The sequence below is a fragment of the Fusarium phalaenopsidis genome (assembly GCF_050370095.1).
Source record: "Fusarium phalaenopsidis strain FUZ10S chromosome Unknown contig_32290, whole genome shotgun sequence".
Lineage (NCBI taxonomy): Eukaryota > Fungi > Ascomycota > Sordariomycetes > Hypocreales > Nectriaceae > Fusarium > Fusarium phalaenopsidis.
In genome coordinates this window covers 372,823-399,530 of record NW_028145411.1, presented here as the reverse complement: position 1 = coordinate 399,530, position 26,708 = coordinate 372,823, and the positions used below count along the sequence as shown (strand labels likewise).

At 48.4% G+C, this 26,708-nt stretch overlaps 7 protein-coding genes across 7 annotated transcripts; 3 read left to right on the top strand and 4 right to left on the bottom strand.

Annotated features, from left to right (window-relative positions):
- Positions 1-2,083: 2,083 nt before the first annotated feature.
- Positions 2,084-2,772, bottom strand: LRP88_04306 (uncharacterized protein; the record flags this gene model as incomplete). The annotated part of the gene is made up of 2 exons (XM_083240881.1): positions 2,084-2,410; positions 2,461-2,772. The coding sequence occupies 2 exons, from the start codon at positions 2,770-2,772 to the stop codon at positions 2,084-2,086; spliced, it is 639 nt and encodes a 212-aa protein (XP_083103411.1).
- A 30-nt stretch (positions 2,773-2,802) lies between these two features.
- LRP88_04305 (uncharacterized protein) lies at positions 2,803-3,909 on the bottom strand (the record flags this gene model as incomplete). Its single annotated transcript, XM_083240880.1, has 3 exons — positions 2,803-3,228; positions 3,276-3,543; positions 3,596-3,909. The coding sequence occupies 3 exons, from the start codon at positions 3,907-3,909 to the stop codon at positions 2,803-2,805; spliced, it is 1,008 nt and encodes a 335-aa protein (XP_083103410.1).
- A 474-nt stretch (positions 3,910-4,383) lies between these two features.
- LRP88_04304 (uncharacterized protein) lies at positions 4,384-5,643 on the bottom strand (the record flags this gene model as incomplete). Its single annotated transcript, XM_083240879.1, has 1 exon — positions 4,384-5,643. The coding sequence occupies one exon, from the start codon at positions 5,641-5,643 to the stop codon at positions 4,384-4,386; it is 1,260 nt and encodes a 419-aa protein (XP_083103409.1).
- A 2,028-nt stretch (positions 5,644-7,671) lies between these two features.
- Positions 7,672-11,449, top strand: LRP88_04303 (uncharacterized protein; the record flags this gene model as incomplete). The annotated part of the gene is made up of 2 exons (XM_083240878.1): positions 7,672-9,476; positions 10,489-11,449. 2 exons carry the CDS (start codon positions 7,672-7,674, stop codon positions 11,447-11,449), a joined length of 2,766 nt encoding a protein of 921 aa, XP_083103408.1.
- Positions 11,450-12,921: 1,472 nt separating this feature from the next.
- Positions 12,922-13,338, bottom strand: LRP88_04302 (bulb-type lectin domain-containing protein; the record flags this gene model as incomplete). The annotated part of the gene is made up of 2 exons (XM_083240877.1): positions 12,922-13,075; positions 13,133-13,338. The coding sequence occupies 2 exons, from the start codon at positions 13,336-13,338 to the stop codon at positions 12,922-12,924; spliced, it is 360 nt and encodes a 119-aa protein (XP_083103407.1).
- Positions 13,339-18,821: 5,483 nt separating this feature from the next.
- On the top strand, positions 18,822-19,302 carry LRP88_04301 (uncharacterized protein; the record flags this gene model as incomplete). Its single annotated transcript, XM_083240876.1, has 3 exons — positions 18,822-18,888; positions 18,937-19,083; positions 19,136-19,302. The coding sequence occupies 3 exons, from the start codon at positions 18,822-18,824 to the stop codon at positions 19,300-19,302; spliced, it is 381 nt and encodes a 126-aa protein (XP_083103406.1).
- Positions 19,303-23,735: 4,433 nt separating this feature from the next.
- LRP88_04300 (NAD(P)/FAD-dependent oxidoreductase) lies at positions 23,736-24,875 on the top strand (the record flags this gene model as incomplete). The annotated part of the gene is made up of 1 exon (XM_083240875.1): positions 23,736-24,875. One exon carries the CDS (start codon positions 23,736-23,738, stop codon positions 24,873-24,875), a length of 1,140 nt encoding a protein of 379 aa, XP_083103405.1.
- Positions 24,876-26,708: the final 1,833 nt, after the last annotated feature.

Below are 26,708 nucleotides of genomic sequence, written 5' to 3'. Positions count from 1 at the left end.
AAGACGATGTCAGCCGGTGTTTGAGGTAATTTCGAGCAGTCAAGGCACACTTCTGAGTCGCTTGCACGGATGGGCTCGTTTCCGGACGATGAGGTTACGGGCGCGGCATCCGCCGGTGTGGCGGACCCTACAGGTTGGTTTGACATGGTTGTCCAATCTCAGAAGCAAAAGCGTGAGGGTCTTGGAACATAAATGACTTTGATCAGTCTCGCAAGCTGTGGAAAGTTAATGAGGGGAACATCCCTGGCCACAGGTACATGTGACCCAATCGCAGCTCGGTTAGGGTTGTCAAAAAGTCGGACCAACACTCACGCCACGTACCCAGAATCAGACGAGATTTAACCGGGGCAAATCCTTGTCCAGAAGCTCGTTATTGTGCAGTTAGTATTTGTAGGGCAGGTGTTGGAGCCGAAGTAGGTGCTTGGCACTAGATCCTTGTCCAGAGTTTCGGCTTTACGCTTCTAGGGAACGAGTTGAAAAGAATCCTTAGTAAGTAAGCAAAGGGGGAGTGTTATTTATGATTTAATCCTACATAATTATATGTTCCTAAAGAGTAGTTATAGAGGCTGAACCTATTGTGACCACCGATAATTAGAAATACGGGAGCGGCACTCCAAACCTCTGGTAGCAAAACGCTTTCATCGTGACCCTCCTCCCCTGCATTCTCTGCACTTCTCCATGCGACTCAATGAAGGATGCGATGAAATCGCTTCTACTTATCAGGTTCTCAATTTGCTTTAGACGATTCGCCGCCCATCGTGTTTGCTCCTTGTCAAAACTTTCAATGGCGTATAGAAATAACGGCCGAAGATATCCTGCGTTCAGCACCCTTCCATTGGAGGCATTCCAATCACCATCAACAATATCTCTAATTCGCTGCATTGCGTCCTTGGCTTCGGGCGATGCAAAGGAAGGGTGCCCAAGAATGCGCCCCATGGCGACAACCTCAGTGAGGTATGTCGCAGAGCAGAGCCCAGCAAGTGTGATGAGGGGATCAGCAATCGTGGGGCAGAAATGTTGTTGTAGCTCGGATGGATCCAACCGCAGCGGCGCAGGTCGAGATTGCCACAGATTGCACATGTTGTCCTTGAGGCTAGTCAAGATGTCGGTTACTTCTCCTGATCTATGGCGATGATCCGGGATCGACGGTAATGTGTCACGTCCGCAACTTGGTTTGAGACATCCTGTACCTCCCAGTAAAACGTAAAGATAGGGGCACTGATGATGTCGTACAAAGAATTTGCTGCATGTGCGTCATGGTCAAGAGCGGTGAGGCTAGGGATGTCCTTGATGTGCTTGTGTAGAAGACCCAACGCTGATTTCGATAGTAAACCGGGATTTCCTACGCGTTTGATGGCAATGTGAAGGAGCTGTAGCCATACCCCTATTCGTAAACCAACAGGTGATTGATGACCACGCAGCAACCAGGCCTCCAATCTTGTCACGAAAGCCCCATCCAACACGCCAGAGGGAGGACCATCCTCATTGGGGAGAGTGGCCACTGTCATGCAGAGGAGGAACGCGACGACGAGGATGATGTCAAAGTCAACTGTCTCATTGCCAGATATAGATTCGAAAACAGAGATGGCAGCCTGGTTAACCGACATGGCGTGGGCCATTGGCAATCGATCAGCCTGGGCTCTGTACACAACTTGCACAGCCAGTATCGACGTAGCCACCGAAGTTTCTTGAGCTCCCAGTTGGGTGATATACGCTTTCAGTCTTCTCCAGTTTACATGGTCGAAGGGTGAAATGAGAGGGGAGTCAACCTCTCCTACAACTTGTCAGTGTCAACTCGGGGACGATCTTCTGGCTCAGTTAACCCATCAAGGGCCGGGCTTCAACTATAATAAAGAACACATTCCATTCCCACTACAGTATTGTGTTTTGATGTCGTCGCCTATTAATAACTGTGTCTTCTGCTGTTGTAACTGGCGGTCTCTCGCGGACTCATTATTGAAGACAATAATAATTTCATTCCCATCTCAATAAGTTTAACAACTCAATCTACCAGCTAATACGGAATTGGGGAGACAGTAGCATGTTCGTTTGGCCTGGGTTGCCCGTGGACTGTGAACCAAACTTATGATATCTCCAAGTCAAGTGTCAGGCTAGGTGTTCCGACAAATCCAGTAGGCATAGTATACGTAAAGTTCCAAAACTCGAAATCTCGGATCGGTGAATCAGACCCGCCATAGTGTCCACCGAAAGATAAGCCATACGTCGTGTTCACATTTCCAGAGACGGCGACCTTGAGGCCTACAACGTCTTCCCATCCGGAGATTGTACGCTTGCTCTTAAATGTGCCTACGAGAAGAGAGAATATCGAGCCGGAGTGGCCATTCGGATAGGATAGGGTGAGCTGGCCGGACCCAACCTTGGTCTCTAGAGCAGTCTCTGTTGGGTAGAGCTGGAGAGAAGGTCAGCAAGTGAACGGGGTCCCTTGAGAATGACACTTACTGAGATGAATGAGATTTCGTTGCCAGTATCCCATTGGACCACGGCGGGATTGAATGCCTCTTGGTTTTGAGAAGGGCCTCCGATAGCAATCTCATCAAACGACTCAGCGCCAATGGTAAGCTTGTCAGATAGCCACGTCGTGATATTGCGGGGAACCTTGTCAAAGGGAGGGTAGTACGCGCTAGCCTGGAAGGTATGCTCGCCGGAGAAGCTCTTCAGGCTTGATAGAACCTTCTTGGGGATCAAGCGCTTGTGGTGGTCTGCGAGGATGGCGAACAGAGGACCCCAGGCATAGTCGGCCATATGAGACATGATTTGAGGCTGGGTGTGGTCAGTACAGAGTCATGGGCTCAAGAATCCAGGACTTGCCTTGCTAATGAGGGACGAGTTCTCCTTTCCAATCAAAGTCCAGAACCAAAGCGCCATAAGGCTAAGGTAGCGGTTCATATCATACCCGTATGACCTATCCCACGGCCCAGCGATATTCTTCATGCCAGGGTGCCAAAGCTGTCCGATAGCCTCCCAGGTATGCTCAATCATAGATGGTGCTTCTTTAGTCATTACGGAGTCCTCAGGCAGGTACTTGCTCCAGAGAAGAAGACCGAACAGCGAAACGCCCGTATACGTGCCCGAGTTGAACTCGGAGAGTGTGTTGGCGCGGTTGAAGAGGTTGATGATGTCTTTTGCGTACTTTTCTCCACTGGTTGTCATGTTCTTTTCGTGGAGACGACGACCGGTCCATCCTGATACGAAAGCACGCATGATTGACTGGGAGGTATCAGCATTATTCTTCCCTTGACCACTCTCCCACTCACCGGGTTGCTGTACGCAGGGTACAGGTTATCCTTGGTGTTGTCGGTATTCCCAAAGCGGTATTCATCACCCTTGGTAGTATTATATAGCGATTGCAGGATCAGCTTCTGGGTTGACTTGCTGATAATGGCAGAGTACTCCTCCATAGCCATGATCAACGTTGTACCAACAAAGCCACGCCAGTTGGGATCCCAAGAGTTATAGATCTTGGCCGGGTAGTGTGGGCTGCCGACGTAGGGCTCTTCAGGCTCCTTCTGGTACGTCGCGTACCTATTCACTTTCTGTCAGTGGTCTACCTTCTTCAAGGGCTTTCCACAATTACCATTCATCCTTGGGATCCTCGTATTGCGCATGGATCACGTTTGTGATGATCTTTTCAGCCTCTGTGGCATCATCGCCCTTGTTCCGTGCTAATAAACCCAATGCGTACCAGACAGAGCTTCGAGTATCATGATTGAGTGCTGTTGTTGCACTGAAGTCGAAGAGGTATCCAGTTTCAGGGTCGTAATAGTCATCCATCCAATTCATACTTTCGGTAAAGAGGGAGCGGGCGTTTCGGGACATAGAATTGAGGGCCGAAGGGGCCGCTAAGGCCAAGGCAGCTAAGCCCAGCGGCGCCAAAGCTGTGACGCGCATGTTGAAGAGATTATTTGTGAGAACGTGGAGGCACCTGATCTTCCTCCATCAGGGCCGAGGACCAGCGGGCTCATTGACCTTATAGATGTGTAGGTCCGCTCGTACTGATGTAGCGGAGCCTCGGCATTCATTCAATCTCGGGTGACGATCGACCGAGAAGTTAATCCCCTCATCCATCCATCCCTGTTTCTGAGTTCATGCATCCAGCATCCCCGCACCATTACGGGGTAGTCTGCGGAGAAATAACCTCAAACATATGCCGGTTCTCGTCTGGGTCCCCACTTGAACCGGAGAAACAACTAGAAACATAGGATGATCAGCATGTCACCGCCAGTCTAGTATTCTCGGCTTGCAAGTGGCCAGAGCAAAGGTCGATTGAGCACGCGACCATTCAAGTGAGGAATTTGAATGCGAAGCTCAATATTCTCGTTGTTTAGGCAACTCTTCAAGGACAAGGTCACTGACTGTACAAGCTCACTTTCTCCAAGCACGCTTGCCTCCCCTCGAACGACCAATGCCCAATGCCAGCCGGGCTTCCTTGGACTCATTCGTCGCAAACCAATTCCACAGATCCAGCACTGCTTTCCTGACCTGTGTCACGTCGTTCTCAGAAACATTTGGCTCTTCCCCAGCAGTCAGAACACCCGCCTTCCGAAGCTGATCATCACGTCCTTGGAGTGACACGTTGCCAAGCGTGTCGGGCTCACAGGCATACGCCAGAATGCGACACAAGACCGACAACTTCTTCGTCTCTGTGCCCTTGAACCCTTCATCCAGGGCTTGGAGGGAGTAGGGCGACGAGAAAGGATCCTCGACTTGCTCATTCGTCTCGAAAAGGTAACCGACAACAGAATGCACAAGAGGGTACTTGGTCAGGTTCGTCGGATCACTCTTCCAGCTGTCAAGAACCGCCCCGAGAGCACGAGGATTGTCAATCTTGAGCTGCCGCAGCACGTAGAGCAACCATGACAGCGACCCGACGCGGTAATCTTCGTTGGCAGGGTCGTGGGGAGCATACTGCTGCAAGAAAGTGCCGACCTCAAAATGGGTTCCAAACGGCCTTGTCTGGTTCGCAATGCGTGTCTCCATGGACGCCTTGAGCTGGCCAAGCATGACCTCGCCAGTTCTCACAAGTCCGTTGATACCGTCCAGCATACGGACCTCTTCAACAGAGAGCGCGCCGTTGAGGGTCTTGTATGCGAGATCGTGCCCCACTTCGGACCAAGCATGCATGAGCAGCGAGGCAACTTGGATCTCAATCCTGGACCCGGCGTACTTCAATTGGTCCTCGGGCAATCGGTCAGTCCCAAGTTCGAGGCGGAGATGCGTCGCTCTGTATCCCGCAAACTCATTCCGGTACTGGCCATCCTCCTCCGTCAAAGTCGAGTCACACGTATGCCCCGCCAATCTCTTGACATCGACATTCGCGAACACCTTGAGCATCAATAGCTCGACCTCCCGCCGCTGGCTGGGAAAGTACAGGGCGATACGGACACCAGCGAGATCAACGAGATCTTTCTTGATGTCTTCTTGTGTCTGGTAGTTCTTCTCTTTGTCGCGGCCCTTGAGCTTTTCGAGGAGCCGGTCAGGACGCTTGGCGCGAGAAGTGATGATGGCGGGGATACCACCTTCGGTGAGAACTTTGCGGCAACGCTCTTCAGCAATCTCGGCTACTTGCGTGTAGAAGCCTTGGTCGTAGTTGTCGACAAAGTCGGTGAGCAACTTTCGAGCCATTGTTAATGAGGGTGTGTTTGGGTCGGGAAGGGTGAGAGTCTGTTGTATTGTGAAAAGAGATGCGTTCAACGTGCTTTCTACAACAACAACAACAAGGCGATTAACAACCCTTTAAATGCTGGGCAGCTTAGGAAATGGTTCTAACCAGGGTGAAAGAAAAGAGAAGCAAAGGTCTCTTGATCGAATGTGGAATTTCAGCTACGCCACGATATGCATCGGAATTTTAGACCAATGAGCAAGGGCCACAAAGGTGACCCCAAGCATGTTGTATGACTCTAAAGGTACTTCCGTCATCTATATATCAATATTTCTCCGCAATGGTGCCCATGCTAAGGGCACTTGGGCACGGGATGTGCTCCTACTGGCGACAACTCATGCAGCTGCGAGGTCCACCCAATACCCTTTGTTCTTTCAGGAGTTATCCCGGCGTCAAAAACAACCTGCAGATTCTTTGGAGGAGCAGATACATGCATTTTCAGGCATGTTAGATGTTTCTATCCGTCTCATTATTCATACAATGTGTCACCTACTACTAATTAAGGCATTGCCGCTTGGCCGTGGTTACCACAAGAAAAGTTCAATCTCGCTGGGCCAACATTCCACAGAGCAACACCTCACAAGATGTGGGTGAGCAGACGGAGGGTGCGAAGGGTTCAACAACAATGAGGTGCCTGTTGTACTTCAATTTCAGGTGTCCTTCTAAATTCTCGTGGCTGTCTGCCCACTTGAGGCGAGGACACGGTCCGCTCAAACTGGCTTAGGCTCTGAGACACGGCTGAGCTGTCATGCAAGTCCGACCAATTAAACTTCAAGCTCATCATGCAAACCCCTCACTATTGAGATTCGACCCTCAAGCAGGCCTGAGCGTCCACTCAGCACCATGTACTTTTGCACCACGACAAACGCCGCATGCCTTAACAAGGGGAATAAGCCAGGTGCTGCAATAGTCTCATTTGAGTAATAGTGGGGGTCTAATCATAGCATGAAGGATTTACTCGTGTCACGACAAGCGGATATCAGTACCACGAATATTGATTATGAATTACAAAGGAATACGTCCAGTTGTACCGATGCCAAGATGGGCTCCAACAACCGGCTTGCTTGGCATTTGAAAGTTAATCATCGGCCTGGGCTAGTTTGGGGATATGATGCTGGAGGATGAGGCAAGAAGTTATTGACCATGGTGTGATAGGGCGAGCCAAGAGTGCCGCGCGCTTCTCCGTGGACCAGAATGTTGATTCTTTTCTTGCGTAGATATCCAGCACTTTAAGTCAAAAGGGATGATACTTCGTTGCCTTGGGATACCTCTCATACCTTAGTCCTTGCCGTCGGAACGCTTTGTCCTGACCCAGCTCCACGATTGTGTTTGAAAGGTAACAGAGGAGAACCATGGGGAAATGTTGTCAACGTAATATATTGCCAACATCACTTTGAACCAAAGAACCCACTGCCATCAGCAAGCCTAAGCTTGTATTTTAGGTGTTCTGATAAGCGATAACCTGATGCGGTCACGCTCTATCACATCGCCTTCTGGTTGTGAAATTCTTGTGGAAGATTAGAACTTTGCTTCTAACCCGTCCCTGGGGTTTAGGGTAGTCGGGGTTGTTAGTCCTGAAGGGATTATCACATGCAAAAACTGGATCATTTCGACTTAGGTACATGGAAGAGCATGGGCTCAAATATTTTTCTTTGGAGGAAAAATGGGAAAATGTTGAAAAAATCCATATAATGGAGTCTACGTTATCAAAGATGCCTACCTACAACAAGATAATCCTGATTGCCTCGGACGCAATGAAAGAAGGTGCGGAGTCACGTGATACATAGCGGCGCATGTCAAGTCAAGGGAGCCCGCATCGCGTCGTCTCCGATCGCGCCGCAGTGACCTCATCTGTCCAACCATCTCGATTCAATTGACGGCCAAGCACCAACTCCAACTCCACATGTCATTGGAGGGGCCGTGCTTGTATTGTATCTCACGTCCAATAGTCTCCGCCCTCTCGCCGCTATTCACCACCGCCTCCAGTGGCCATGGCACAGCCAACCCCCAGCCCCAGTATCCCCTTATTGCCATTCGCCAAGGATGAAGTCCACTTCTCACCAAAAGCGCCCATCACACCTGCGACCCCCTCCCCCCGCTCAGGTATGGCTGGTACCAAGAGAAAGCGACCGGCCAGCATGACGCCGTCTTGTCCGCCGCCCGAGGCTATTATCGACATCTCATCCGACTCAGACTCAGACAGGGAGCCGACTCCTAAAGCTATTGCTCGACGTCAAGCCTTGCACGATCGGATTGAGCGTGATGACGATGGCTTCTTGTCAATCTCATCTCTAAGCGATGACGAAGATGATGAGCCACCACCTCAAGCAAAGCCTCGCATCCAAGGAATTTCGGCAAACGCCATGGACAAGGCGGATACCGAACCAACGCTGTGCAAGGAGCAGCAAGATGTCGTCGACCTGATCCTGCGCGGTCGTAATGTCTTCTACACCGGCTCTGCCGGCTGTGGCAAATCTACTATCCTCAAGGCCGTCGTTAAAAAGTTGGAAGGCATGGGCAAGATTGTCAACATCGTCGCCCCCACTGGAAAAGCCGCCCTGCAGGTCAACGGCATGTCGACTTGGTCGTACATGGGCTGGACACCCAATCACCTCAAGTACGACCTCGACAGTCTCATCAAGGAGGGCTTCCGCAAGCACATCAGGAAGCGCATCAGGGACACGGACGTGCTCATCATTGACGAGATCAGCATGGTTGAGAACCACTACCTCGAGCGCATGAACCACTGCATCACGGCTGTTAGGTGCTGGAATTACTACGAGAACAGGATGGAGAGAGACCCGCCCCCATTTGGAGGCCTGCAGTTGATCGTGACGGGAGACTTTTGCCAGCTGCCGCCAGTGAAGCCGTTCCAGTTTTGCTACTTGTGCGGAGGGGAGATGCTCGCCAACGACGACGAGACCGAGTTCAATTGCGACGAATGCCACGGCCCATTCGAAGAGAGGGACAAATGGGCGTTCAAGAGCATGGCCTGGAAGAAGGCCAATTTTGAGCATGTCCACCTCCGAGAGATCCATCGCCAAAAAGACCAGGCCTTCATTCAGATCCTTCAAAAATGCCGACTCGGCATTCCCTTTTCACGAGACGAGACCAAGACCCTCATCGACCATCCCTGCAAGGTAGGCGGGGCGGCCCAACTGCTTTGCATGAAGCATGAGGTCAACAAGGTGAACCGGGAGAACTTCAATAAACTCAAGACGCCAACAGTCAGCTACCACGCGATAGACGAGTTCAACTGGAACCCAGAACACGAGCACTTACGATACCACAACAAGCGGAACACGGACGGAACACTAGTCGCCTGCAAGGATCACCGGTTGGAGCCCGAGGTCATCCTGAGGGTGGGTATGTTGGTCGTACTGCAAGTCAACCTGAGCATCTCGGCAGGGCTGTGCAACGGCAGCCAGGGCATAATCTGCGGGTTTGAAGACTACGACGCCTCAGTTTTGCCGAGGGCCAAACGCAAGGATGACATGCTTCCGCCCTGGCAGGTCATTAACGGGGAGTACGCGACGCTTAGGGAAATGCAGATCGCCAAGTTCAGGGCGACGAAGTGGCCGGTGGTGAAGTTTCAAAACGGCAAGACACGCACCATCTTTGCCAACTGCATGGTCAACTCGTACGGCAAAGAACCGTATTCCTTGCTTCACCGGACGCAGATTCCGCTTCTGCCGGGATGGGCTATCAGCGTTCACATGAGTCAGGGCATGACTCTGAACCGTGTCATCGTCAACTTGTCTCGCGCTTTCGCCGAGGGTCAGGTCTACGTCGCTTTGTCCAGAGCTACGAGCCTTGAGGGCCTTAAAATCGATGGAGACTCGGAGGGGTTAGCTGTAGGGAATGGAGGAAATGAAGATGTGCAGGAGTTTCTGTTGGAAAAGTTTGGCAAGGGGCTCTTTGATGATCATTGCCCCGATTCTACATCATACCAGCCCAGCGTAGATGCACCATCACCGAGTAGTTGTTCAGTAGTTGAGTTAGATGATTGAGGCCTCGGGTGGTGAAATGTATATGAATCCAAACCCTCAATCCATGCGGTCGTGTCTGGCGTCTGGTGGCCGTGTTTCAAGGAATGATGGTCGAAAAAGGTGATTTATAGCGTGTAGTTTAATCCATGTCGGTGATTTGGGCACTTTATGCTTCTTAGAGGCGTTTCCAAATCCGAGTTCCAACGTTTGGTACATGACGCGTGTCACATGACAGGCACCAGCCCACGTCCCCCTCCCACTGTTGCTCCACAACAAGTCGCGACTTCAACTGTTCAACCCGCGACGTGCTACGCCCCGTAATGGCTACTACGCTCATTAAACTCCCCCCTGAAGTGCTGCGGCAGGTAGAAGTCAATTGTTCCGTTCCTATCAAGTCGTTGCTAAGTCCATCTAGATCGTGTTGCTTCTCCATGACGGTATTGTGAAACATCGCTTCGCAGCATACGAACCGCCACTGGGTCGATACGAATTGAAAGGAACAAACTTTCGCTACAATCTATCCTCTCTACGTCAAGTCAATCGTCTATTCCATGACATAGTCACACCAATCTTGTTCCAGCATGTCGTAATCTGCTATAGTAGTGGTACGCAGAGGCTTCAACAACTGTCAAAGAATGTTCCACTTCGCCAACTTGTCCGCCGTCTCGAGATATGCATCAAAGTGAGGCCGGTAGAGCACTTTCAAGACTACCTACAAGAGTTGAAGCAAAATAAGAAGGAAGTTCTGAGATATCTTTCGCAGCTGGCCGTCGTTATCCACACCACCCTACCGAGGTTCTCTAACGTCAAGGTCGTCAGGCTCGATCTTGAGGATATGGCGTATAATCTGAGCCTCGATCCGAAACCCTGGCCACGTCGATGCTGTTGGGAGGAGGATACTGCCAATCTATTTGAATCGTTAGCCACGGCCTTGCGCAGGGCTCAGTTGAAGAAGCTGGATGAACTTGATCTCTCATTTCCTCTGGCTTACGACTTTGGCTGCTTCCTTGAAGATGTCGACACAGATGCTTATTCAACCAAAGCTCTATTCAAGACGCTCAAGTACCTCGGAATTCATTCGAGCCGAGCTACCGACGATGGCGAGGGCATAGAGTTTCGCTATCTAACGCCGAATGAAGAGTTCGACAAGTACGTTCGACAACTACTGCACCTCGCACCAAATGTCCACTCCCTAGCTCTTAAAGGCTCTGACATTCTGGTCCTCGACGAGTCTGCTTTCCCTCCTCTACGTCTCCAGTCCTTGAGCCTGCAGAGTCTGTCAGCAGCCAGTGGTGCCCTGGCTTCACTCGTCCGACAGTCGCCAGCACTCGAACGAGTCCTCATGACAGGTGTCTATCTCGAATCTGGCACATGGAAGGAGATTCTTGTGCCCCTCGCCCAGTCTCAAATCATGTTCTTCTTCATTGAGACGTGCGGCTATGAGATGGAGGGCGTAAGCGCGCATTTCCGCCCACCTGATTTTGCAAATCACCCTGACGCTGCGTATATCGAGACTACCGAGGCCGGTGACCTCGATGCTTGTGAGGCTGTGTTTGAGCGAGTGCGTGAGAATAAGAAGCAGAAATACGGAAGTGACTACAACGAAGTTGCGGATATAAAACTCAAGGAAGACCAGAGAGATCTAATTGAGTTCAAGACAAGGGTCTTGTACCAGTATTTCAAAAGGCAGTCCAATGTTGGCGAGGCAGCTGATGCAGAGGAGAGTGGGGAGTCAGAGAGTATGACTGACAGCGAGTCAGAGGATTCTGACTTTGTGTGATGTGCACTGAGTTGTTACGCATATCGTCATGTACCATCATCATTGCGCTATTGTTTTGGAAAAGTATGTTGAGTGAAGTGCTATTTAGGGAATAATGTAGCGACGGAATACTTGAATATGATCATTCGTCAGAAGATGTTCTATTGTCGAGGGTCTAGGTCATCATTTCTAATCTGCAGCTTTTCTAACGTGGCAGCCTATGATTCACCCGCCTCCTATTCCTGCCTGGCGTGGGCGGCTTCTTACCAGCATCACTGGAACGTACACCGTAGTCTACCCATCCTTTCATGTTCGCAAGGGATGTGGCATCAGGAATTGCATCGCTGCCAGTCGAGCTCCTCCCGTCATCGCGTCGAAGACTGTCCTGCTGCCGTGGGAGGCCATACCGATGCTGGCTGCTGCAAGGCACATGGCAATGAATGGAGCTATGAGCGTGATGGCTTTGCTTCTAGAAGCGGGAGGAGGCATTGATAATTCCATCATTGGCGATCTCAAGGGCTTTGGGGTTTATCGCTTCGCAGCAACTCCTTGTCCTTCCGACTGCACTGTAACGCCATTGCTAACGTACTGTCTCGCCATCAAAATCAGTATCGGCATAAAACCCATTGAAATGACTCCCATTTAGTGAGCGAAATATATTTTGGGCCAGGGCGCCAAGATTGATCCACCGAGGTTCATTGGTGTTAGAGTGCGGCGAAGGGAATACCCGACACTCCTCGACCTACTCTGGAAAACATGGGGCGGGTTAAGCTGCCTATTGAATGACGAAGCATATACTATGCCCAAACTCATCATTGAGAATGGTGCAGCCCAAGGAGATGTGGCTGAGTTCATTCTCTGAAGCGCCGTCCAGGCCACCCTCAATGCCAGCACCGGATTGCCTGACCCGTGCCCAACCGAGATGCTGCGCCAACACATGGACGAGACACTTCCCAAGACGATTTGGAAGTTCGTCGAAAGGGTGCCATCATCAAGATGAAGATTAAAAGGCGTCATTTCTATGGGAGTCTTTTGGATAACATTTATCACCGCCACGCGTGAGGTGTCAAGCTGCTTCAAAGAAGGAGGCAACGATCGCTTGTGAGTATGCTGGTCGGTCTTGGCGCAGAGCCGTTCATTCCGGCCAGGGAGGGTGGTATGATACAGACACGCTTGCCGCTATTAGAGAGGAGGCGCGATAGAATGATAGAACTATATAGAATCCGTGATCCTGCCTGCTGTTTGAGGGCTCTTGTCGTTATGGCGGTTACTGATGCCGACTTTTGCGTTCAAAGTATTCGATCATGTGTGTGTCGTATAACTACCATCTATCATTTTAAGATGTCTACTGGGCAATTAACTAGTGGCACGTTAGATCGTAAGACTGGTATTTAAACGATTTGGTCACAGTTTGCAGACGGGAGGTCAGGAGACGGTCCATGTTCAATTCTTCCAGTACGTTGATTTGTACCTCGGTGTGCTTCAATCTTCGTTTACTTGTTGCTGTGAGTGGCCCAGATAGGCTCATCCCCGTTCTTGTAAAGCACGATGTTCCCGTCATCTTGGACAGCTACGTAAGTTGTATCATCGCCAGTAGGCCCAGCAGTATCAGTGTGCCAGGTAGCGGTGCCAGTGCCAGAGTTGTCACTATAGCGTGTTAGAAATGCTCGGATAAGCCGTGATTATATCATTAGAGGGACTTACTATATGACAAAATTACCGTCTTCCTGCATTTTTACGCCGTGGATATCATAGCGCTGCTCGGCAGTGTTTTGCCATTGGCACTGGTCGTCGTAGTACACACAAAGCTTGCCATCTGACTGCATTCGAAGCTCGACGGTTCCGTCGTCGGAGAAGATACTCTGACCGACGAGGAGCCATTCGCCGTTGTCTAGTCTTCCGTTGCCCATTGCGATGGTTGGTCTGTGTGAAGAAGAGATGATTTGAGGGATGATGGTGTTGTGTCTGTTCACTCGAGAAAGGAGACCTAGATTGATGCTTTATATACTTGAGTGAGTGTACTTGAAAGGTCAGAGCTCCGAGGCATTGGTTGCGTCTCCATTCGTGCAAGAGCATTGACCTCAACTGTTCTTGGTGGCCTATCATCCGAGTTTCCCCTTATGTCGACGATATAATTGGTGAATAGCTCGGCCTTTCTAGCACAAACACGTAGTCCTCTGTCTCATTACCCCGCCGATGCAGCGAGACACGAAGGAGAGACATTGGCTTGGCGGAAGTCGGCGCCAGGTCAGCGCTGATCATCACATGCTAAGCCTTCCGGGACTGTAGGCGAGACAAAGCCGACAGGGACTACAGGGACAAGAGAACTATCGAAAATCTACTCCTCGGAGCATCCAGATCATCACCTAAACGGACACTCAGCTACCCCGCTGGTTGGGCCTAATCAGGGGTATCAATGGACCGGCCCGGTCCTGGACGGACCTTGGGAGATCTTGCCGTTTGGGGCTGATGGGCCAAGCTCTTGGGTGGCTGCAGAATTCCCCTCATTTTATCATAAGCGAATTATCAGCTGTGCGTTTGAGACGTGGCTTCAGGTTGTTGGGCAGTGGGACGACAAAACATGGACAAGCTGCTTCACATTTTGATTATAAACTACAGGTTACGAGGTCGGGGGGCTCCAAGAGGTGATAGCACGGGCTATTCAGTCTTGTTCTTTGGTCCCTCATGTCTTGACAGATATGTTGGTACTATGTATGCTCCCACCTTCTAGCGGTATGCAACGACGTCAGCAAGGCACCAATTATGGTTCGCTGACGTATGCGACCTAGTCTCGAATATCAGTAGCGTATCGACACAGATAATGAAGAGCGTGCTAATATCTCTTTAGATTATCACCGCTCCTCTGTTCCCTGCCACCAAGTACCGAATGTCTCACTTGAGGCGTCAGCTCGAACCTTTCCCCGCCGGAGTCCACACTCAGCTCGCCACAGGACTATGCAAGTCTCAGGGTGTTGCGTCATTGATCTTCTGGGGTCCACTCTGGTCGTCCCCCGCTCAGCACAGCTTCGCGAATGCGTTGCAAAATGGATATGGCAACTCCCGATAGGACTTCCAGGAACACCATAAACACCGGAGCTCGTGTAGTGCCAGAAGTCAACACGGCCACATGCGGCAAGTGGCGGGTCGCTCTGCCATTCCGTGCCAAGGCGATAAGGTCCCATTGTACCTCATGGTCACCGTTACTTGGAGCTCGGGCATGGGCAGCTCCATAGTTTCCTCTTGGCATGTGTACGCTCGTGCCGACGCTTGTGGCATCTGCATCATTCGGGTCTTTTGTATGGCATGTGAAGGTACCCAGACTACAACCTCAGATTCAGAGGCCAATTTTGTCCATCAGAAGTAAGAATCAGAGTGAAGGACTGTAGTAGTAGTGATTCTTTGCATTCCAGTTAGTACCACGGCAAAAGATTCAAGAACGAGGATCCCATACGGATCATTAACAGGTACAGAGCAGAAACAGAGACAGAATCCATTTTTATTGCGCCGAGGTTGGAGACTGTGTCTCCGATCTATCCCCAAGTGCATAGATCTGGATAAATAAGGCGCCAGGGCTGCAGTGAAGCTGCTCGACCCTTTCCGTGGTCAACTCAGCCATGATTGCAACAAACACATCATGTATAATCGTCACCTTGCCTATGACTACCTCTTCAACTCTTGCTCCCTTAAGCTACCTTTCAGCCAGTTACTTATATGACCACCACACCGCTCTTGGTTACCATCATGCATTTGGTCACTATCTTTGCTGCCGTTGGAGCCGCTCTCTCTTCGGGCTTCCCGGCCAGCCCCGTCAAGCCTCGGGGGGCCAACGGAGCTGACTTCGACAGACGCCGACAATGGTTACCAGACCAAGAAGAACCTATTCATTGCCATCCCCAATCATTAACAAGCCCACTAACTTCAACAGCTTTCCCATCACCGAGCTGTGTGTTCATCGGACCTGAGTAGGTTGAGCTCCAAGTCATAGCCCGTCAATACTCGAAAGACTGGAAAAATTAACAACCATGTACTTAAATAGAGGCAGGCATCAAAATAAACGCGGCCCGTCATTTTCTTTTGGCACGACGGTTATTTCACAAGTTACGGGGAAGTCTGCCTTAGAGTGTGGTGGTAGCCAGAGGAAGAACGTTCCGTTCAATATGATTCAAATCAACTCACGACCCAAACCATAACAGGTGGCAGAGTGCTTTGAGACACATCCTGGGCAGTGATTATCCCTGCATCGGCGAGATAGTCTGTGGGTGGAACTCCAGAGGCGCACCGTCCTGGACTATACGACGCATTCAGAGAGCATCAAGCGCTGTGAAAACGCAACTTGTGACAGTCATGGGCTCCACACGGACATGCTATTCCGCGACATGAAGACACTTTTTTCGTGTATTCGAACGGATGATGATGTCATGGCTGCATCCAATGGTAGGTTGATGCAGATGTTCAGAGGCTTTACTCAAGAGGTAACTCTAACGAATACACGTGGTCAGCATAGCCTACGAGAATATAATTATATTTACCTGTTTTAGTAGTGAATCACTCGAAGGAACAGTCGTTCTAGCTCTTCCATGTCATTCAGCTGACATAATTCTTGTGAATTAAGGAGTCTAATATCTAATCAAAGTTTGGTAATTCACTGTTGTGAGAGCATCCCTGGGGTATAAAGGGCCTGTCTGTCCCTCCTGTCGCAAAGATCTTCTCGCTTGCTACAGTAACCACATCTATCATCGCACAAAGCTCGACTTTCACCACAGAAATCGCCTTCGAATCAATTACAAAAACATAATATCCGACAAATTTGCGGCCTCAGGACAAGATGTGCCGCATTACTGAGGTTACTTACATTTGTGAACGCTGCGGGGCGCCGGTTGGATCGGATTACGTGACTGAAAAATGCTCTCGGGCACTCAGACCACGTGCCCGGCGCTGCCCAATAGCCCGATGTATCGAAGATGAGGCTGATGTTATAGTGTCATGGGAGTACTGCTACCCGTGTGTTAGACGAGAGAACGGAGGTTGAGCCCCTGATATCCTGAAAAGGGGTTCTTGGGCCAACTTGAATGCAGAGCCTGGTCCAGATCTTTCCAAGCAGGACGGTTTCTGGAATTCTCACGGTAGTTAATAGAGCTATGATCTGACATCTCACCCTCCAAGGTGTTATATTTCCCTATTAGTGTGATTCTTTCCTTGAAGACTTAGCCCACCTCTTGGTTGCTGTTTAGGAGATGTAAAAGTAGGATTTTATGTTTCTCATCTCGGCTGTTCTTAATCACCATAGCTATCCGATGAGAGTTTAATCGATGGCTTTGTACCATTGTCTTTGTCCGTCTTAGAGCTAATCATCATGATGCTGGGTGGGAAGACTACCAGAGAAAGGTCATAATGCTAACGATTCTTTTTCGATCATTGAAAGCGCGCGTAAACCGCCACTTGGTGACAATAAGCTTTCAAGATTCCATACAAAGATCAGACTAGACAAACCGTCCGGGTTTTGGTGACACATAAGGGCAAGACATTATGATTTGACGAGCTTTTCAGTTACATCAAGATACGACAGTTCCGTAGCCCCTGAGTTGTCTTGGCGCGTAATGGTACTTCCACCTCACACCAAGGGTCGTTCATAGATACGAAATTGCGATCGACTACCCATGACTGAATATCTCGAGTCCGTCGCAGAAACGGCAGTGATGTCTTCTCAGGATGATTTCCATCTCGTAAAGGTGTCCCTTTGTTTACTCTGACACATTCCATGGGGCTTTGTCTGTACAGAAATACCCCATCGCGGCTCATTCGTCACCGGCACACTACTCACTGGCTCCAGAACAGCTAGACAAGGGGCCGGTATGAAGATGTGAAGCCAGTTCGATCAGGCCATATCTTCAGAATGCAATTGATACTGGTATTTTGATCGGCCAGATTGCAACTCCTAAGCCCCTTGTGCCCCTGGTCAAGCTCCAAGTTTGAGAAGACAAACCGCAACATTAGACCCGTGCTAAGCCTTGTAGCGGCAAAGATAGAGATAGTCCTATTTCGCGATATACTCGCGACAATGGCTTTAGATTCTATATGTCAACGAAAAGGCTATTCAGAGCTAATCAGTACGAGTCGTCTTGTGTAGCAACCCTGCAAAGGACTGATTACCCGGGACTCTCTCTCTCTCTCTTGGGTGCTCAATAAAAGGCCCGCAAAGCTCAACATATCTCTATTATCCGTTATACGTCGAGTGTTTGGGCAGGGTGAAAACAAGTTAGCTTGCATACAGACGACGTGTGCTGGGCCTTTTCGGTCCCGTCTGTCAGCTCAGCAGTACAACAGGCGAGATGACATCAATGCACATACAAATCCTGACTATCTAATGATCAAAAATGCTCCTAGTCCAGGGGGGGGTTTCAGCTGCGATCCTGATCCTAAATACTGGTAGAGTGATGCCGATTGGTGCACATACGATTTTAAATCAAGCATATTATTCCTTTGATCGCGTGTCACCTTGCCATTTCGAGAAGACTACTCGGATCCAGGCGAATCAGCGTTCAGCATAAACTTAACCGCTAGTATCCCCGAGGGATCAGCATCATTTGAGGATCGCTATGGCATTGATGAAATGATCCGCATTAGGCAGCCATTAATTGCTCATGCTGAAGCGGAAACTAAGTGCCATAGTTAATGATGAAACAGCCGATCAAACCGGAAATGGCCCCTAGCTAGGAAGAACCTTGGTGAAATCATGGACCAACTGGCGATTTTGGCAATGGGACCGAAGGTCGAGAATGCTCCATTGCTGCTATCAATGACGTCTCCGGTGGACACAATAACAAAGAACAGAAGGGAATATGCTCCACGACCATTGCATCTAAAACTAATCAGAGTACATTGATAAATTGAGAGTTTAGTTCTCTCTTCGACTCAGTCCTCTGAGACCGGCGGTGGCTTCGAAGCAATCCCCGGTCGCGCATTTCTGAATAACTGCGACAATATGGCTACCTTCTGCCACGACATGTGGGGACAAACACGAGTAATACTACCTTCTCATGTGGGTTTAATCCAGATCTGCGCTTCCGCAGAGACTTGTCCGACAATCCTTCTTCATCATCAGGGATGCACGAACTTGAGATCGACGGAAATGGTCGGGCTCAAGTCAACAATTAACTTCACCAAAGGATCCTGAAAGGATGAAGGATTCTAGAAAATCAGGATAGTGCTGAACATCACCCACGATAACCGTGACTGGGCCCCTTAACAATGCTTGGGATGAGGGATGAGTAGATCGCATGATGTATAAAAGGACCACCGAGCATCTTGACTGACTTCTATTCATCATTGATCATCACACTCCCCCAAGGCGACCAAACCAACTCAACAAATATCAAATTCATCCTCGATCGCAATGAAGTTCCAGGCTATCATCTTCTTCGCCGCCGCCCCTTTCATGGCTGCCGCCGCCCCTACCAAAGGTATGGAAAAATGAACATAGATTTTTAGACCAGGCCTTACTTTAGCAGACGCCTCTTCTCATCTAGAAAAGCGTTGTGCCGTTTTCCAGGAAGAAGAGAAGGTCTGGCACGAGTCCGGCCAGAGTCGCCGCCGTATCAAGTTCTGGAACGACGGCCAGACTGATATCAATCTGATGTGCACCATCTGGGTGAGAGGTAAGTACAATGCCGATCTAGAAGCCCAGTCAAACACTAACAATTTTTCAAGAAGCAAACAAGTCGAGGGGCATCTTGAACAACCCTCAGTGCTGGATCAGGGATGATGGCACCGGCCGGGTTGACATCAGCACCGCTCTCGGGCCTCTGGGTGACACTGCTTTTAGAGACGCTTATAACCGCCAGTTCAAGCTTTGGCGTCGTGAGTCTGGCTGTTAGATAGCTGATTCTTGGCTTGAGAAGGGTAGTATTAAGCACAATTGCACTGTGCGTGTCTACTTTGGCACACTGAGGATCTAACATTGCAATGTGATATTGGGATAACGTATATGTATAGCGAGCCGGACAGCAAGCGAACCGGACACTTTTTTTAACCTTTAAGATAGAAATTACTATAAAAACACAATAAACTATTTAATTAATTAAAATTACTCGCTATACTCTTCCCCAGATATCTCAATCACTACCTGACATATTCTTGCATTATAACCGGGCTTGCCGCAGACACCACAATGCCGATCCCCCGGTCGCGCTGACCTCCCTTGATTACCACTTCTCGACGATTCTGCCACTACCTGCGCATCCACATCCATCTGATCAATTGCTTGCCTTCCTTCCTCTACTATTATTACCCCTCTTTTTTATAGTCGGGTCCTTTTTGCCCTCCGGCGCCGGCTTAGTATCTCATTTGCCTATTCAAGTTCTTTAACCCTAGCCTCAAGTAAGGCAACCTTATGTATAACTATCTTTGTTCCCTTAGAAGAAGACTATATAGCTTCTAGAATTAACTCTAGGGAGCTACTTTTATGCCTTATAACTTGTCTTTTGAGGTAATCTGACTGAGATTGAGCCTTAAGCATGGTCTTTGGGGTCTTTGAAACCCAAGGGGTCGACGGTTTAGCTACCTCCTCAGCCGGTGTTAGAGTCCGTAGCTGCACATTAAGCTTCGAGACGATACTTTCTGGGTTAAGAGGAATAAGCCTGGCCCCTCTAAAGGCTAACTTAATATTCTTTTCCGTCATAGTGGCCTAAAATGTAGCGTAAAAGGCTAGAAAGAACTTAGTCTTTGAAACGTAGGTAATAAAGCATCTAATTATATGCTCTATTTCTTAACCATAAGCCTTCTTTAGCATACTAAAGCACCTAATATTAAGGGGCTAGAGTAGATAAGATAAATAAGGTAGCATATAAAGCTAGATAATCTTCTTCTCCTCGTAATATCTCTTAAATTTAATAAAGTGGTGACTTTTATGGCCATTAAGGATTAAAAGATAATAACGTACATAATAAGCGAGCGGCGCAGATAAGCGAGCGGCGCACTTTTCCCTCCTACACCTAACTTTCCACTTCATCAATCAAATCTTCACCACCAAGTATATCACAATCAAATACTAAGGCAAATACCCTTCTTACCCTTTAGGCCCTTTAAAATAACCCAAAATTAAGTCTCCGGCGGGCTTCTAGTATCTATAGGGTCAAGGAGCAAAGGCTATATCACCGGCAGAATAATATTTAATCTCGACGCGATACTATTCCTAACTCGCGGAAACTATCTAACCTAGAAAAAAAAATTATTATTTAGTTTATTCTTAACCTAGATTCGCGAGGATTCCCCCCGCGACTATGTGGTATAAAAGAAATAGCTAACCGATTACTCGCCGACCGCGACGCATCACCCATCGGCAAGCGCTAGGCTTCTAACTTTATTAAGCGATAACTAAACCTTAAGACGCATTTTAATTATAAATATAACTATTAGAGGGCCAAATGCGAAGATCTAACTATTATTCGCGATTAGTTTAGGCTCATAGAGAATATAATCACGAAATACAGTATTAACCTAGCTAATATCTATAACTTTGACGAGACTAGCTTTATAATAGGGGTTATTATAAGCGGAATGGTTATCACGGGCATAGAGAGATATAGAAAGGCGAAATTAGTGCAGCCTAGAAACCGGGAATGGGTTACAGCCATTCAGGCGATTAATTCCGAAGGCTAGGCGATCGCGCCGTTTATCATGGTTACGGGCCAATATTACCTTGCTAATTAGTACCGGGAAAGCAACCTCCCGGGGGACTAGGCTATTACGACGACCTAAAATAGCTAGACCGACAATGATATAGGTCTTAAGTGGCTCAAGCACTTCAATTAACATACTAAGGCCCGATCAACCAGTCGCCATCGTCTTCTCATCCTCGATGGGTATAATAGTCACCACTCGGTTAACTTTAAGAAATATTACAAAGACAACTATATCATCATGCTATATATGCCACCTCATTTATCTCACCTACTTCAGCCTCTTAATATCAGGTGCTTTAGGCCGCTCAAAAAGGCATATAGTCGAGAAATTAAGCAGTTAATCAGATACTCTATAACCCATATTTTAAAGACTAAGTTCTTTCTAGCTATTTATGCTACCCACTAAGCTACTATAATAAAAAGTAATATTCAGGGAGGTTTTAGAGGAGCCAGGCTTATTCCTTTAGACCCAGAAAGTATTATATCAAAGCTTAATATCTAGCTACAGACTCCAATACCTATCGGGGAGGCGGCCAGCCTCCCTAACCCTTGGGTCTCAAAGACCCCAAAGACCATGCTTAAGGCTAGCTCGCAGTCTAAATACCTCAAAAGATAAGTAAAACAGCATTAATTCTTAAGGCACTTAAGTTACTTTTAAAGAAAATAAAGGCAATAATGCATTAGAATGCCCTATTAAAGTCTAAGAACCAGATCCTTTAACAGATAAATAAGACTCTTAGTAAGCGACGTAGAGTAAAAAGAACCTAGCTACGAAATAGAGGGAAGATAACTATAGATAAAGGTAGGAAAGCAATTAATCAGATAGGCGTTAATACGCAGGTAGTGGCTAAATCATCGAGAAGTGGTGGTCAAGGAGAGTCGGCACGACTGAAGGAAAGGCATTATAGAACATGCGGCAAGACCAGGCATAACGCAAGAACATATCAGATAGTTATCGCGATATCTAGAGAGAAATATAGCGATTAGTTTCAATTAATTGAATGATATGTTGTAGTTTTATTGAACTTCTTATATTAAAGGTTAGGAAAAGTGCGCCGCTCGCTTGTCTGCGCCGCTCGCTTATCATGTACGTTAGCGGCTATTTGATCGCTTGGCTGTGCACCGGTCAAAGTGCTTGAGCCACTCGAGACCGGTCTCGTTATTAGTCTAGCTATTTTGGGTCGTTGTAATAGCCTAATCGCCCGGGAGGTTACTATCTTGGTACCAATTGGCAAGGTAATACTCGCCCGCGCCAATGATAAACGGCTAGATCGCCTGGCCTTCCGCATTGATCGCCTAGATGACTATAATCCATTCCCGGTTTCTAGGCTGCACTGATTTCGGCTTTGAACGCCTTTCTAAACCTATGACGACCATTCCGCTTGCAATCATACCCATAAGAAAGCCAGTCTTATCAAAGTTATAGAGATTATCTAATTAGATGCTATACTTCGCGATTATATTCCCTACAAGGCGAAACTAGTTATAGATAACTATTAGATCTTCGCATTTAGCTCTCTAGTAGTTATATTTCCTAAAAAAACGCGTCTTAAGCTCTAGGTATTACTTAATGAAGTTTAAAGCCTAGCGCATGCCGACTAGTAACGCGTCGTAGTCAGCAAGTAATTAATTAGCTATTTCTTTTATACCACGAAGCTAAGGGGGAAATCCTCGCGAATCTAGATTAAGAATAAAGTAAATAAGGATCTCTTCCTCTAGATCTAATAGCTTACGTGAATTCATGGTAGTATCATATCGAGATTAAATGCCATTTCGTCGCCGACGTAGCCTTAGCTCAGAGACCTAGTAGGTCTTTGCAGCCTTTCAGACGCTTAGATTTAGATTATTTTAAAGGGTCTAAAGGGCAAGAAGGGTTCTGGCCTCAATATTCGACTATGACATATTTTATGGTTGGGAATCAATTAATTAAATGAAAAGTTAGATATAAGAGGGAAAAGTGCGTCGCTCGCTTGACTGCGTCGCTCGCTTATCATATACGTTACCTCTTTGATCATGTCAGTTTGTTATCAGATAGAGACAATTACCATTCATAAAGCTTTCGCGGCACTCCATCAAACTCAAGATTTAGGTAACAGTTGTCTAGATAGCCTGATTCAAGTGTGAGCTGGAAATGTCCTGGACGTAGAGTGATGCACGTTGCGGGTTCCTCCAGCAGTAAGGGATTAAGTCCCGGATTAATGACTCTTCTTCGGACAACTAAATCAACTGTTTTCTTAGGACTGAGAATATTCCATCAGAGTTTGCTAAAAGTTAAAGCAAATATCAAAGCCAGGTTGCTTGCTCCAGGTGTTTTCACGCACTGATATTCCTTGTGTCAAACAAGTCGATTCGGGGAAATAAGCATTCCACCTCGGGGCCGAATCCCTCCGTGTGGGACCTCGCTTGACTTCGGGGCTCAGCTCGCACCGATTCCGCGTATCGCGTCGGGTTGAAATGTTCCCATCATATGTAAACTAATATTGCTGGTCTATCAGTTTATCAGGACAAGGGGGCGTTGCCCGACTGTCTCTATAACTTAAAAGCTTCCGGGTTTTATTGAATGTTCTCCCTCAAACACTCCTCCTGCAGTTCACCTGATACTCCGCCTCTGCATCACAAGTCGAACAATGTTGGAAACCATTCTCATAATAGGTGCAGGCTATGCAGGTATCGGACTTGCCCACAAGCTGCTCAAAGACACGAAACCCAAAGTCCCGGGCCTCAAAGTTGTCCTGATCTCACCAAGCACGCACCATCTCTGGAACATCGCCGTCGTACGAGGCATTGTGCCAGGTCAATTAGCTGATGACAAACTATTCCAGCCAATTGAACCTGGATTCAAAAAGTACCCCGTTGGCAGCTTTGAGTTCGTCCTGGGCACTGCCACACACGTCAGCCCGAACAAGAGCGTCGTGCGAGTCCAAACCTCTCAAGAAACTCTTGAACTCGAGTACACACATCTTGTCGTGGCGACCGGGTCCTCCTACCCAAGTCGTGTTCCATTCACATCCATCGGAACCTACCAAGAAACACTCGATGCCTTACACGAATGGCAGAGGAAAGTGGAAACCGCTAGCTCCATTGTGATCGCGGGCGCTGGACCGACGGGCATTGAAACAGCCGCTGAATTGGCCAGCATGTATGGCCAAACGAAAGACATCATTGTCATCGTCCCTGGCAGTGACCCTCTCCCTGGTCTTATTCCTGACGTCGGGAAAACGGCGGCAGACGACCTCGAGAAGTTAAACGTCAAAATCCGACGACACACGCGTGTTACCAACATTGAGGAAGCCGGTAGTCAACTTACAATTTACTTATCTGACGGAAGTGTTCTTCAAGCTGACATCTATCTTCCCTTGTTTGGAATGAAAGCAAACAGCAGCTTCTTGCCAACTACCCTATTGGACGACAAGGGGAATCTCAAACTCGATACCAGTCTACGTGTCACGGGCTTCGAAAACATATGGGCTGCAGGCGATGTCGGCAATTTGGAACCCAAGCAACTCATTTATGCCGAGAGACAGGCACTACACTTGGCCATGAACCTTGATGCTGTGCTCACCGGCGCCAAGGAACTTGTGTCAGATCTGAAGCCAACTGTGATGCCGCAATTGTTTGTCACAATCGGAAAGAAGAAGGGCACCGGCCAGTATAATCGATTCCGTGTACCGGGATTCATTGTGAGCACAGTGAAAGGGAAAACACTGTTCACCGAAAAGGCACCGGGGCTGGTTGCAGGGAAAAACATTATTCGGTCATCGATTTAAAGTTGATCAATGGACGGAAGAGGCATGACTTGTTGGGATAATGGTGATTTAACTGACCGCACGGTCATCTAGTAGTGGAACTCCTTAGAATCCCCTTTCATATGTATCATCGTGCTCTTTGGATAATGCAACATCTCCTTCGACGTGACGGCATGGTGAGGTAGAGAGGAAAGAAGTGAAACTAACTTCTACCACGTACGAAGTCTCGAATAAGTTGCAGCCAAGAGACTTACTTTGACGTGGAAGGCACAGTTCCAGACTTTCTACGGGTGAGCTATATAGCCTTCACTCAGTTCGAAGCCCTTCCAAAAACATCAGGCAATGAAGAGAAATCATTACTCAAGCCGAAATGAAGTCATTATTCTCTCGTGTACAAAGGCCATTGGTTGATATCCAATGCTCAAGGGTGTAGCACCTCGTTTGAAGACGTCAGAGTTTGATAGTCCTTGCAGATGGCGCTTCATGATCGGAGTTGGGGCATTTGCAGGCCGAATTGCACAAGGTATTGGTTAGTTAGGAAAAGGACATGTGTTGGTCAACGCTGTGAGCCCAGGCATCTGTGCTCCTCAACTATTCAGAAACCAATCCTTTTACTTCAGCGTGGTAATGAAGCTTTTTATGGCCGCGTTTCCACATACACTCGAAGTGGGATCCCGTACATTATTGGAAGCGGCATTTGCGGCAGAGAAGACTCATAGCAATGAGATGACTAACTGCCAACCACACAAGTGGCCATCTATTTTGGAGGGTGAAGAGAGATTCTTGGTGAGGGGGAGGATTTAGGATCAGCTCCTGGAGGCTATTGAGCAGATTGCACCAGGCGTTACGCACAAAATTTACAGGATTCAGCGTTCATCTACCTTCAGCCAGCCAAGGCCACTACAATAGCGATGCTAAAGCGGTAGCCCTCCCTTATTGTCATCAGAAACATTAACGCTTGATGAAAACCTGCAATCCATCGCCCATGGGCAACGTAAGGTGCGTCGGACTCGTCTTTTCCCCTTCAAAAGCTCGCTCAAAAGTAAACGACCGTGTTAAGGTCGCGATTACTTGAACCGCTATCAACTCGGCCATCTTCTTTCCCAAGCATAGTCTCGCACCCCCTTGAAAAACAGGAAACTCGCTGGCACTTCTTTGTTTGATTCTTCCACCTTCTAACCATCGTTCGGGCCTAAACATATCCGCATCCTCGCCCCATGTCCTGGCTGAACGGTTCATTGCCCACGTGCACCAAAGAACAACTGATCCCTTTGGAATAAATGTACCATCGGGGAGGGTAGTATCATCTTTTGCCTGCTTCATTTCGAATGGTATGGGTGGGTAAAGCCTCAAAGACTCATAGAAAACGGCGAGGATAAAGTGAGTCGCCTCTGGACTAAGATCCTGCTGTATCATCGAGCTCTGGCGGCTATTAACTTACGCACCCCGGCTTCCGGTGCCATTGACAAGGTGGAAGATTTTCCCTGCTACTCCTTGGTGTAGTATGAGAAGATAATATGTCCATGCCAAGGCTTGGGCGATGGTGTCTTTTCCCGCGGAGAGATAGTTGAGTGCCGAATCAGCTACAAGTTCTTGTCCCCCGAGAGAATCAAGCAAGGTGTCAATCAAGCTGGGTGCCGCTTTGCTCTCCACAAGACCGCTGGGGCCATCGTTGCCATTTCGCCGGGCAACAGCTTGAGCCACCAAGTCTTGGCCTTATCGTCTGATCACCCGCACAGACTTGGTGAGTTTCCCGCCGGTAATCAGCTCGGTCAATCTCCACAAAGGGTTCTGAAAACGTTTTGCAATCTCAGCAGAAGCATGGCAAAACGCTTTTGTAAACTCGTCGTGCGC